The sequence below is a fragment of the Podarcis liolepis genome (assembly GCF_965112155.1).
Source record: "Podarcis liolepis genome assembly, chromosome: 15".
Taxonomy (NCBI): Eukaryota; Metazoa; Chordata; class Lepidosauria; order Squamata; family Lacertidae; genus Podarcis; species Podarcis liolepis.
In genome coordinates, this window is record NC_139566.1 from 15,439,804 (window position 1) to 15,452,747 (window position 12,944).

Sequence of the window (12,944 nt, forward strand, 5' to 3'; positions counted from 1 at the left end):
ATGAATGAACATGTAGCAGGAGGAAAGGGTTGTGTTCTGGGACAAGGAAGAAGCATCATTTAGGTTAAAGCAAAGGCAAACCTTTTTCCGCTGAGGGCCACATTCCCTCAGGGGGAATCTGTTGAGGGCCACATGCTGGTGGTGGGCAGTACCAGGGGCAAAAATGTGCAAAATTGCATATCACTCACACATGATGCAGTGGACTAGAGGAAGTGATTTCCAGAAGGGTGATCCAGGATCATATGGAAGAGGTTGAAACTCTGTTCTTTTCAGAGATTTGGGCTCACTTTGCCTGGCCATCGCCTGCTCTTTGGCCAGAGGCTTTGTCTTTAGTTGCCACACTGAGGAGCCAAATAGCATTCCGCGTTCCAGGAGCAAGCTTCTGAGCAGCGCAGAAAACTTTGTCAGGCGGGCCAAAAAACCACAATCCAATCGATCGAGGGATGAAGTTATAGCTTACTGACCCAGTAAAACTGTCGGTTCTCAAAACAACAGAGTGGAAAGTTTTATTGGGTCAGTGCTAACTGGGCAGGTGATAGATTTTCTCATTCCCTCCTCCCTGGTTTTGCTCTAGAATGGGTAGACCTGTAAAATGTTGTGTCACTCAAAAGCAGTTTGAGTAGTAGATAGGTAGCCGTGTTGGTCTGCCATAGTCAAAATAAAAAATTTTTTTCTTCCAGTAGCACCTTAAAGACCAACTAAGTTAGTTCTAGGTATGAGCTCATACCTAGAACTAACTTAGTTGGTCTTTAAGGTGCTACTGGAAGAAAAGCAGTTTGAACATTGGTCAGGCTGCAGCGATTCACCTAACCTCTGACAAGGCCCTAAGCCAATGGAGGCTAGTTGTGGGTGGGGTGTGTGTGGAAGGGGCTACTCATTAGAAAAATCGCTGTGGACATTCTCAGAGGCCTTCCTCATAATTCCTCATGTTCTAAGACTGAACTTGGACACTAGAATATATATTTGGAGAAAGGGGTTATTGGGTTGTTTTTGGTTTTATTTTTATTTTTATTACGATTATATTTATATTGTGATTTTATGTTGTAAATGGCCCGAGACCTGTGGGTACAGGGTGGTATACAAATAATAATAATAATAATAATAATAATAATAATAATAGTCTAGTTTGCTATAAAAGCTAGAGTTCGCCTATCTTCTCCTCACCCCAGTGCTAACTCTTGGCTTCCCCTCCCCGCTGCATTTCTCAGATATCGCTAGAATCGTTGGTTCCCAGGGGCCTGTAACTGCCCTTCTTAACCAGGCTCGCCTTCAGGTAAGTGCCCAACAGAGTGGAAGAGAAATCCCATCTCACCCACCAACTTACCCAACTTGTTTGCTCATGCCCTCTCCAGCAGCGTCTGGTGCCCCTTGCTGCTGGTAGGACAGGAGGCAGGGAGGCGAACACTAGGTGGCGCCAGAGCCCCTGACAGGCAGAGCCAACTCATTCTGGTTCGTCTATGCTACATCCTCCTCCCAGCTGAGTTTTCCAAGGGGAAACACTGTGACTAAGGAGGAAGTGGACAGGCAGGCCAGTTCCAAGTAAGAAAGCAGGAGGGTGGGGCAGTGGCGGGCTTTGGGCTCTCAAATGTCGGTGGTGCCCTATGTGGCTGAACCAGTCGCACTACCCTAAAAACACCTGGGTTGGAGGCAGGCTGCGGGCAAACTGAGGTTGATGGAACGGCATCGCATTCACACGAATGGCCGTCTTGCTTTCTGCTGATTTAGACCTTCTCTTTCCCCCTTTCTCCCTCTCTGCTAGAATTACCAGAAGGGCATCATCCGATCACCCTCCCAGTCCTGCAACCCGATGCTACTAGATCATGCTGCGCTCATTGTGGGCTACGATGAAGGTGAGCAAAGGGCTTCACTCTCTTGTCTGTGCAGGGCAATTATTAGACTCCAGGTCTATAGCTGCTATTCTGTAAAATCCTCCTCTCCTCTTGCACTCATTGTCTCCGGATTGTACCATTTTAGATTGCTGGTGATGGCTGCCATGACGGAATGCGCCACTCCCATTTTGGCTAGGGGGGACGGACCCTGAAGCTATCCTGACATGTTAGCTTTCTATGTGCAGGGATTCTTTTTTTTATGGAGGATCCTAGAATTCGAAGGGACCCCCGAGGGTCATCTAGCCCAACCCCCTGCAATGCAGGAATCTCAACTAGATCATCCATGACAAACGGCCATCCAACCTCTGCTTAAAAACCTCCAAGGAAGGACAGTCAACCACCTTCCAAGGTGGTCTGTCCCACTGTCAAACAGTTCTTCCTAATGTTTAGTCAGAATCTTCTTTTTTTGTAACTTGAACCATTGGCTCAGGTCCTACCCTCCGGAGCCGGAGAAAAACCAGCTTGCTCCAGCATGGAGCTCCCGTGTTGAGTCTGCCTACATGAGACAATACTGACCAAAAGCCTATCTGGTCAACTCCTCCCTGTCCTTCAGGAAATGTGTCAATTATTTCCAGTTTTTTAAAGTCTTTTGGCTGGGTAGCTGCTGCTGTTTTTACTGCCACATGGACTGAATAGGACAGCTGTTCCCAGACTTTGTCCCTCACAGACCGCTTAAAAATGGCTGGTGGTCTTGGTAGACCAGGCATCCCCAACCTGTGGCCCTCCAGGTGTTTTGGCCTACAACTCCCATGATCCCTAGCTAACAGGACCAGTGGTCAGGGATGATGGGAATTGTAGTCCAAAACATCTGGAGGGCCGAAGGTTGGGGATGCCTGTGGTAGACCATTTTGTGATTCCCCCCCCCTGCCTGTCACAGGAACTGTAATGCAGCATACTAGATGCTGTAGGAAAGCTGTCTTCATCTGCAGCTGGAAAGGGCTGTGTGGTCAGGGTGCAATTTGACTGCCTTAGTGAGAAGAAGACCAGAGTGGATTTTTTATCCCTCTCCTGTAATACTATGAAAATAATTGGGTTTATATTTTATTTTAAGGAAGTATTTCTAAACCACCCCCTCATAAACTATCAATACTGATATGGTACTTTGGGGAATTTGGAATGCTTTAGGTGCATTGTATTGTTTGTAATCCTGACATTTGTTTATTTGTTGCTATTCATATTCATTTATAAAATCAGAGCTGTCTACAAACAATGGTACATAAAATGTAGAGTGAAAACCGTATGAAAAGTTAAACTTAGAAATTGGGTGGGTGACCAAATTGATCAGTGGTCTGGAAACCAAGCCTCATGAGGAAAGGTTGAGGGAGTTGGGTATATTTAGCCTGGAAAAGAAGAGTTTGAGAGGAGATATGATAGCCACCGTCAAATAACTGAAGGATTGTCACATGGGAAATGGAGCAAGCAGCAAGCTTGTTTTCTCTTGCTCTGGAGGGTAGGATTCAAGTTACAAGAAAGGCTATTCCTACTATGATTCTATGACTTAACATCAGGAAGAACTTTGATGGTAAGAGCTGTTCGACAGTGGAACGGGCTCTTATGATACATTGAGAACTCTCCATCTCAGGAGCTGACAGCTTCTCAATCTCACGGCGTAGTAAACAACGTTTTTCCAAGCATCAGCGGTTGATCACCTGTTCACTGCTATCTCCAGAGTGAATTCAGTAGCCAAGATTTATGTATTGGCTATCAGCAGTCACCACTTAATTATCTCTGTTGGCAAGGTGCCGACAGAAGACGCTCAGTCCGCCATGTTCCTCCCCCAGAAGTATAAAGCAATACTTAGCTTCCATTCTCCCCTTCTGTGCAGTCAAATCTCGACGTGGATCCTGGGTTGGACCATATTGGATCATCCAGAATTCGTGGGGAGAGCGCTGGGGAGAAAAGGTGGGCTGATCTCCACTTCTTTGGCCATTGGGGAGTTTGGGTAGAGTGGGGCAGGAAGCATAGGAACTGGGCAGGGGTGCTGTGTGCCTGGCATGAGAGAATCAGATGGGGTGGGTGAAGCCCATCAACATCCTTGTTAAGCTGGGGGGGAGGGGGTGCTTCCATCTCAGGACTTACAAGGGTTGTCTTTTGACTACCAATGGACCAGAACTGGCTATAAGGCTTGGGACTGGGACAGGGGGCGGTGGATGAGAGTGGGCTTTAGGAAGCTGCCTAGCCTAGTATTTGATTGTGCCTCTCTCAGGATCTCAGGCAGAGGGGGGTCTTTCATATCAGCTTTTAACTGGAGGTGCTGGGGAATGAACTTGGGACGTCCCTGTGCTTCGTCACAGGAGAGTGCTGGTCAGTAATCACACAGTTCAAAGGTGGAGTTAACTCTTTATTAGCAAAAGCACAACCTCCACATATTTGGTTGAGTGTCAGGTCTAAGGAGCAGAGCAGCTCCTACCTGGTGAATCTCCTCCATGAAAATCAGTTGCTGAGACTGAAAGCCTCCTCACCAGGGCTTTCCCCCAGCAATCAGAGACTGTGCCTGCATGCAACCAACCAACCTCACCTCCCCCCTTTTCATGCCTCTTCTGGTTCTGGGAGATGGGGGTAGCGGAGCTTGTTACAGCAAGAGGGAGAGACATCCTGGCTGACTCCTTTCTGCCTTTTGGCTTCCCTCCTCTCCTACTTCAGCTTCTGCCTCTGATTCTAGTCTTCTCTCTGCCACAGACTCTCCCTGCTCATTAACGCCTGTTGCCTCCAGCTTCCGACTCATCCTCTTCCCCGTCTTCTCCCTCTGACCACTCATCGCCATCCCACCACCACTCCCCGGGCTCTGAGCCTTCTCCCCTTGGGGGTTCCCCAGCTGATTCCTGTCACCATTCCTCTGCGTCCAACCAGTCCATGACACACAGTCTCTCCCAGGCACACAGGTAGTTAGTTGCCTTATAGCAACTCAGGCTAGTTGTCTGTCTAGCTCATGATTATCTAATCTGATGGACAACAGGACCCCTCCTCTCCTGCTTCCTGATCCTCTGAAGTGGAGATAGAAACTGGGACCTTCTGCTTGGAAGCAGGTGTTCTACCACAGAGCTGGTGTCTCTCCCAAAGTTATTTTTCAGGGGAGAGGTTGAGCACACACATGGTGTGCAAAAAGGCTCAGCTTCAATTCCCGGCATCTCTAGTTAAAAACAAGGAGGTCAGAGAACCAGTGGCGTAGCGTGGGGGGTGCAGGGGGGGCCGGCCGCACCGGGCGCAACATCTGGGGGTTAGGGTTGGGGAGCGCAAATCCACGGGTTAGGGGGCGCAAATCCACGGGTTAGGGGGCGCAAATTAGTTGCCTTGCCCCGGGTGCTGACAACCCATGCTACGCCACTGCAGAGAACAGATCATTGGAAAGACAATTTCTCCAGCAAGCCAGTCAGGGTAGACGGAGGTCACTAAACATTTGGTGATGTATGGGGAATTTTGAGTAAGTGCTCTGGGTGTTGATTACAAAATGGCTGCTGTGGGGTATGGAGTATAACACAAAATGGCCGCCGTGGAGGGTGGGGGGTTGGCATAACACCAAATGGCCACTGTGGCGCGTGAGTCATAATAGAAAATGGCTGTTGCTTCCAAAAGAGCAGGAACAGTGACAGGATCACAAAATTGTGTGGGCTTCAAGGGGGGAGAAAATCCACCTACATCAGCCATGGCTACATTTGCTTGCAGAGAGAGGCTCTTTGTGTCTTTCCTCTGTTCAGAACGGAAGGGAAGGTGTCTGGCTCTGGCATCAAATGAAATGTGGTCTAGTTTGAAGGGGGGGTGTTAAAGGTAGGAGAGGCCGAGCCATTGAGAAGAGGAACTGAGCAGGAAGAGCTCCCTTGAGCATCACTTTGCTGACCTCTGGAGGAGACAATATTGGGCTAGATCAAGGACCCTGTGGCCCCCCAGCTAGCGTGCTTGGACTGACACACCTGCCAGGCGCCGAGCGCAGGGCTTTGGCCTGGAGCTCAGCCAGAGCCGTGACACTTTTGACCCCATTCTCTTCCCACCTAGGGCTACTTCCGGCTGCACCGTGGCACCAATACTTGCGGCATTGCCATGTTCGCGGCAACGGCGCTTGTCCGGGATTCCGAGGGAAAGAAGCCTGTGGTTTGCCGTCCTTGATGGCGCAACTGCATTCATGATCTGGAGTCCAACATCATCTGGAAGCGACCGCATGGGCTGACTCCTACAGCGCATCACCTCTTTTTGGCTCGAATCAGGCCTGCCATTGTTGTTTCTCCCTTGCACAGCTTCTAATGCCACAAGCTGTCATACCCCAGCCATATTTTTCTACAGCATTATGTCAATGAACGGTGCAGACCCCCAATTTTGTTGTTGTGGACTGCATGCCAGCAATGGGGCAGGGTTGAAGCCAACAGTGGGGGACCTATATTTCTGGGGGCCCTTGTTGCGCAACCAGCAACGAGGTCTAGGTAACCACTGTTTTCTTCTTCTTCTAATTTTTTATTAGTTTTACATAAAAGTTTTACACCATAAACATAACATGTTCACACATTAAAAAAGGGGTTCTTTCAAACCTTGAGACCTCCATCCTTCCCCTCATGGGTTCCAATTCTATTCCTGCATCTCCTACTGTAATCCATCTTTTATATAATCATAGTATCCAAAATCCATGTTACATTACAAGTGTTATTGTATTCCTGCCAATGATTTCAGCTGTTTACAGTGATCTCTCAGATAGGTGAGAAAGTTATTCCAGTCTTTTAAAAATACTTGGTCTTCCTGATTTCTGGCCTTTCCCATCAGTCTTGCCATTTCTGCATATTTCATCAGCTTGATCTGCCACTCTTCTCTGGGCGGTACTTCTTCTTTCTATCTTTTGGCAAGAAGCATCCTTGCTGTTATCTTCTTCAATGGGGTTGTTCCATGACAGATCAGCACATTTTAATATAAACAAAATTTGCTACTACATCTCAGATTTTGATTAAAATTCTTGTACTGGATTATCTCACCTATCAAAATCACTGGTGTGAATAAAAAAATTGCTATGCCTTATTGTTTTTGAGTTATTGCAGGGATGAAAATAAGGGGAAATTAGGAAAGTGTTATATGCATACAGAATGCACTTCTTAAAGCAATTGTTTAAAGCAATGTGAACAAAAGTCGCTTCTGGAGCCCCTCTGGGATTAGGAGCCCTGAAGCTTAAGCTTCATTAGTTTCATAGTATTCATGTTTATTACAGTTTTTTTCTGTGTGTGTTACAAAACAAACAGATAAACAGGGAAAGGTACATCTATTGCCTCAATTTATAGCCTTTGTGAGTCATGGCCCGGGTGAGAGCCAAAATGGGATAGGACCAAACTGCTTCTCGGTCTTGCTGACCCCTAGTGGGGGGAGAACAGGCTGCTCTTCACATAATTAACCAATGAGGTTAATTTGCCCTAAGAGGACAAATATATACTGAAGAATTGGGGACCAAGACCCAGTGGGGTGGCTGAAATGTTGGGACTGGGGAGGGATATGCCCGTCTATTTTGGGTTTCTCTGTTTCTGATTTTTTCAAACTTAATTTAGCTCTCCACATTTCTGCAATGATTTGACATAAAAAAGAACTTGTTAAATTAGTCAGAATATATTTCCACCTTTGCAAGCAATTGTCCTCAATGATGCCTGGCATTATGTTTCCCGCCCCCCCCCCACCGGATGCATTCTTACTTTCCTCTGTTATAAGCAATTTGGTAGACATTGGTTGAAATTTCAGAAAACTCTTGACTGAAGGATTCCCTTTGGCATGATGTTTTGAAGGTGAAAATCAGGTTGTTTTCTTGTTCAAATGCAAACAGAGCTGAATTTCTCCTGCATTCCTAGGGTGGAGTTATGTTTAAATTGCTATGCAGCTCAGAGTGACCGGGGGCCAGTGGAACACTCTCAGCCTAAACTACCCTGCGGAGAAAGATAAAAGGGGAGGGCAGAGAACTGTGTTTGTCTCCTTCTTGCATGGGGATGAGAAGGGAGAAATAGAAGCATAATTTAAAACAAACACATGCAGAGGGAGGTAGGAAGTAATTGCATTTCCCCCAGACAATTCCGTTTTTCTACCCATCATCTAATTTATAGAATTTGCTTGCAATCTTGTATCCCCAATTGCTTTTTACAGTCTATTCTTACAATTATGGGATATATATTTTTTTAAAATGAAGACTGTGGCCCCATCTGCACTATACTTTTAAAGCAGTATTATACCACTTTAAACAATCATGTTATCGCCCAAAGAATTATGGGAGTTGTAGTTGGTAAAAGGTGCTGAGAGTTGTTAGGAAGACCCCCCCCCCATTCCACTCATGGAGCTACAATTCTCAGAGTAGGTTAACAATCAGACCCTCTTGCCATGGATCACTGGAAACTGTAGCTCGGGGGGGGGGATAGGGGTCTGAATACCCTTAACAAACTACAGCTCCCAGAATTCGGGGGGGGGGCATGTCTATTTAAAGTGGTACAATACTGCTTTAAATTCATATTGCAGATGGGACCGGAAATGTACTGAATTTCCCCATGTTGGCAGGTTTTAAGGTGGCGATTCAGAAAATAGTGGGCTGTGTGTATGTTTCACTCTTCTTTCTTTATGGGGCATTACAGAAATGGGCCTGCATTAAGAGTTTCAGCTTCCAGCAAATGCAGTTTCTGTTTTGATTATCCCTTGCATACATATTTCACACGCAAACGTCATGAGCTGTTTCTGGTATTTCATGTTACCTTTCGCTCTCTCTGTGCATGAGGTTGGTTTCTTTTCTGCCGTCTCATGTCGCTTGGGGTTGCCACTCCCTGTCCTCAACATCTGCAATGCCTTTAACAGTTGCAAAGGTCATACCATAAAATAAGACCCTTTCCCACAAATCTCCCCCCCCCCCCGCTGCTCTTGAAAACACAGCTGCCCTGCTGGAGAGTGAGCTGAGAACCCCAGTGTGTATTACCAGGAGTGGGGCAGCTTGTCAATGTCATTTTCTCATCTTTCCACAACCTTCGCTTCAGTTCACATCAGTTTGGTTTTTTTCTTTTCAAAGGCTACATGAAAATCCATCAACATTGTAGTGCATTCCCAAAAATACACATATGTCTATGAGATTTTGCCTAATACGGCACATTTTCGCAAAGCACTTCCCTAAAATATCGTTCATTCCGGGGTGTGTGTGGGTGTGTTGATATGTTGATTGTTCACCTAAAATTAGCATGTGCATTTTTGTAAACGTTACTTGGCCAAAGAACTGCACTGTGGCTTTGGAGATGTGTGAATTTTGAAGGATGGCTGTGTTTTGAATCATGTAATGTTTCAGAAAGTGCAGATTAAGAGAGTAGATGGAATGCAATTTCTCCCCATCCATCAGAGTGGGGAAACTTTTTTCCCAGTTCAAGGGCCGCCCTCCCTTCTTTGCAGATATCAGGGGGCCACAAGCCACTGGTGAGCAGTTCCAGAGGCAAAAGTGGCCGAAACAATGTGAATTTGGTCTTTGCAAGCCAGTGTGGTGTAGTGGTTAAGAGCAGTGGACTTGTAATCTGGGGAGCCGGGTTCGCTTCCCCGCTCCTCCACATGCAGCTGCTTTATGACCTTGGGCTAGTCACACTTCTTTGAAGTCTCTCAGCCCCACTCACCTCACAGAGTGTTGTGGGGGAGGAAGGGAAAGGAGAATGTTAGCCGCTTTGAGACTCCTTCAGGTAGTGATAAAGCGGGATATCAAATCCAAACTCTTCTTCTTCTTCTTTGCAGAGTAGACTACCATTTGCAGGCCCCCCTCCACTCTGTCTTCCATCCAGAGAGGACTTCTATGTAAATCCCACTCTTTGTGCATCTGATGAAAGAGGCTGCAGATGCTTGCTCAATAAACCAGTAGACTCGGGAAACATCATGTCTCTAAGTGCTTCTATTTTCGCAACAGATTTAAGAGGGGGCTGTTTTATTGGGATTCCTGGGCTCTACCCAATGTTGTGTCCAATAGTGCACAGGCAAATATTAAAATTGTGCAGCAGAGGAATGCAATGCACCAGCGGCTTTAGCAAAAACTCATTGCCCAGTCCACAGTGCAAATGAATTTTCAGGCTGCTTATGCATTCATTTGGACAACTTTCCACTGAAATGTTTCCAAACATTTCAAATGACTGGAGCTTGATGGGGTGCATGCAACCGCCTCTCTCTCCCGCACAACTTGAGAATTCTATTGGGCGGGTGCAGGAAAGGGAAAACCTTGTTGCTGGACTACAACTCCTATCATCCCTGGGCTAGGCTGATGGGAGTTGGAGTCCAGCTACACCTGGAGAGACAAATGCTCCCTGTCTCTGAATGAAACTGCACCCACTCTTCTTGGACACTTGGAGCAAAGTGGAAATGATAAAACAGCCATTTGGAGGCACTGCATGTTTAAGTGAAATTGCAGAGGGCCTTCTCGGCAGTGGCACCCTCCCTGTGGAACGCCCTCACACCAGATGTGAAGGAAGTAAAGAACTACACAACTCTTAGAAGACATCTGAAGGCAGCCCTGTACCGGGAAGTTTGTAATGTTTGACATTTCGTTATGTTTTTATATGTGTTGGAAGCTGCCCAGAGTGGCTAGGGCAACTCAGTCAGATGGGCGGGGTATACATAATAAAATTATGATTATTGTATGGAGCACCATTGAGAAAGCCTGCAATTGCCATATTCATTCCCTCCAAACCTTGCTCCAACTCTCCACAGGCCTCAAAGTCAATGCAAAGGCTCGTGGGATTGCACTCGCAAAGACTTGTGCGATTGCTAGGTGCTGTTTTTGCACTCTTTTTTGCCCCTTTTCATGCCATTACTGGGTTTGCAGTGGTGCACATGTGCCATGAACACATGTAAATGCAGTGTTAAGGTGAATGCCCAGCCTTGCCAGCCTCAGGACCTGGCCCTGGTGGCAACTGCAGTCAGATGAGAAAATAAAAGCAGGTGTTCATGTTAAAACGGTCAGGGAAGTTTAGAAACAGGTGCCTCTTCCTGAGCAGCTTAGCACCTTCTCATAAAGAGGGTGGCTGGTGGAGAGTGTGGTTAGGTATGGAACTTGCTTCTTCACACCTCTGTGTTCAAAAGGTGCAAATAAAAGAAAAACCACACAGATGGAGAAATAACACTCAAAGCAACAGAGGCAGGCTGTCCTTGCGGCTCGAGGAGCTGACTGCCTGCTTCCCCCCAGCAGACAGGGTGGAAAGATGAGCCCTTCCAAATAGTACAGAGAGAACCACAAAAGAGGTGATGCAAAGCTTGGTTGAAAAAGAGTTAGAAGAGGAGACCCTATAAGGAAAGGTCTAAACCGATGGTTCCTAAAGGGGGCAGTGGGATTACCAAGGGGGTGCTAATAGGCAAGGGGGTGGCAAGGAGGCACTGGAGGTCTAAATGACTTCTCATGAAAAGCTGGTATCACTGGATCAATTAAACAAGATGGTTTTAGCTGGCTTTCGAAAAAACATTGTAATTCATTGTTACTGTTTGGTTATTGTCTTCCTTAATGAGTTGTGCAAACTGTCATTTTGAAGAAATGCTTTTTGGCAGGTACGGTAGGGGGCACCTGCAATGAGTTTATGGAACCAAGGGGTCAGTGGCCCACAAAAGTTTGGGAACTACCGATCTATACGGTGCTTGCAGTGCATTCTGCTTTGCATGCAGAAGGTCCCAGGTTCAATCCCCGCCATCTCCGGGTAGGGCTGGGAGATACTCCCTGTCTGAAACCCTGGAGAGCTGCTGCCAGTCAGTGCAGGCAGTACTGAGTTAGATGGACCAATGGTCTGTCTCAGTATAAGGCAGCTTCCTATGCTCCTCCAGGCTAGCTTCTGAAACTTGGAAAGGATTTTAAAGCCAACTTAGCCCAATGTAAAACTCAAAGGAGAACGACCCAAAGTTTATGTTCTCAACAGTGTTGTATGAGATGGTACAACAAACCACAATATGATCACAGAATAACAGAACTGGAAAAACAAAAGGGAAGTGAAATCTGGAGACAGACAAAATATATTCAAAATTCCATCTAAATATAAAGAAGCTTTGGTGTGAACTATGCATTGATTCAAAGCAATCTCTTGTATTTCATGACCTGCCCCAGACAACCCGAGAATTAAATTCTCATGTTGGTGTTTATGTTATAAAGGAGGATAATAGACACCAGCTGTGCTGTTATCTAGAGCAGAAATCACCAGCCTCAGCCTTGAGAAGCCCAACATAGAGAGTATTCATGTCCTTTCATGCCTATCTCCTATGTTTTATGCCATGTGGAGTGTCTTTTTCATTCTTATCTTCCACATTCCAGTTTAGTCCAACAGAAAACACAAGTAACTCGGAACAGGGAGTATGCCAAATAAAAAGACAACCATAGATATCAGTGGAGCAAATAATGAGCCCTGATACTGACTCGCAGGACTTCAAATAAAATAAAACGAAAAGGGTCACAAAGGCTTTCTTGGATTTCAGCAGGAATACACAAGATATCAGAAGTCATATGAGGAAATCTGCTTTCACAGGAGGGAACCTGCTCCCGGTCCAAATTCAGCTAAACCCAAGAGGTAGAGCGATGATCATGATAATAATAATAATAATAATAATAATAATAATAATAATAATAATAATTGGCAAGGAACAAAAAAGGTTTTCAGAAATCAAAACTACTCAGCAACTGTAGGGGCTGTCACTGTATTTCAGCTTATTTCAAAGTTTTATGGCAGATGACTGTGGCTTCCTGAAACCAAACTTTGGTTCAGACCTTGAGGGCGCTTGCTCCTCGTCTGCAGCACCCCAGAACCCAAAAGATAGGTCTAAGGTGAAGAAGGACTTCTTGTTGTCTGGCCTCCCCCTCTCCCCTTCAGCTTCGCTAATGTTACAGCATTATGAGAGGGAGAAAAACTTCTTTCCATCTACTCCCTCCACACTGTGCATCACTGTGGATTGGGAAGATTTACATTTCAGTTTGAGCGGAATTAAATTCTCCCCCAGCTCATGTCTCAAAACAGAGAACCTAATAGATGGGCAGCCCAGTTCCACATGTGACGTGAATTCAGGCCTCAGTGTAAGCATGCAAATGTCTTGGGCAACTATTGGGAGTGGAGGGCTTTGTGGACCTGA

The 12,944-nt window shown here is 46.1% G+C and overlaps 1 protein-coding gene across 7 annotated transcripts in view; it reads left to right on the forward strand.

Annotated features, from left to right (window-relative positions):
• Nucleotides 1–6,884, forward strand: part of CTSW (cathepsin W) — a 29,228-nt gene extending 22,344 nt beyond the window's left edge. For all 7 annotated transcript variants that reach the window (XM_083477979.1, XM_083477980.1, XM_083477978.1 and 4 more), the window contains 4 exons: nt 1,209–1,273; nt 1,760–1,850; nt 3,715–3,791; nt 5,880–6,884. In XM_083477979.1, the coding sequence (XP_083334105.1) occupies nt 1,209–1,273; nt 1,760–1,850; nt 3,715–3,791; nt 5,880–5,990 (344 nt within the window). In that variant the 3' untranslated portion in view covers nt 5,991–6,884. The remainder of the gene's footprint in view (nt 1–1,208; nt 1,274–1,759; nt 1,851–3,714; nt 3,792–5,879) is intronic.
• The last annotated feature ends 6,060 nt before the right edge of the window (nt 6,885–12,944 follow it).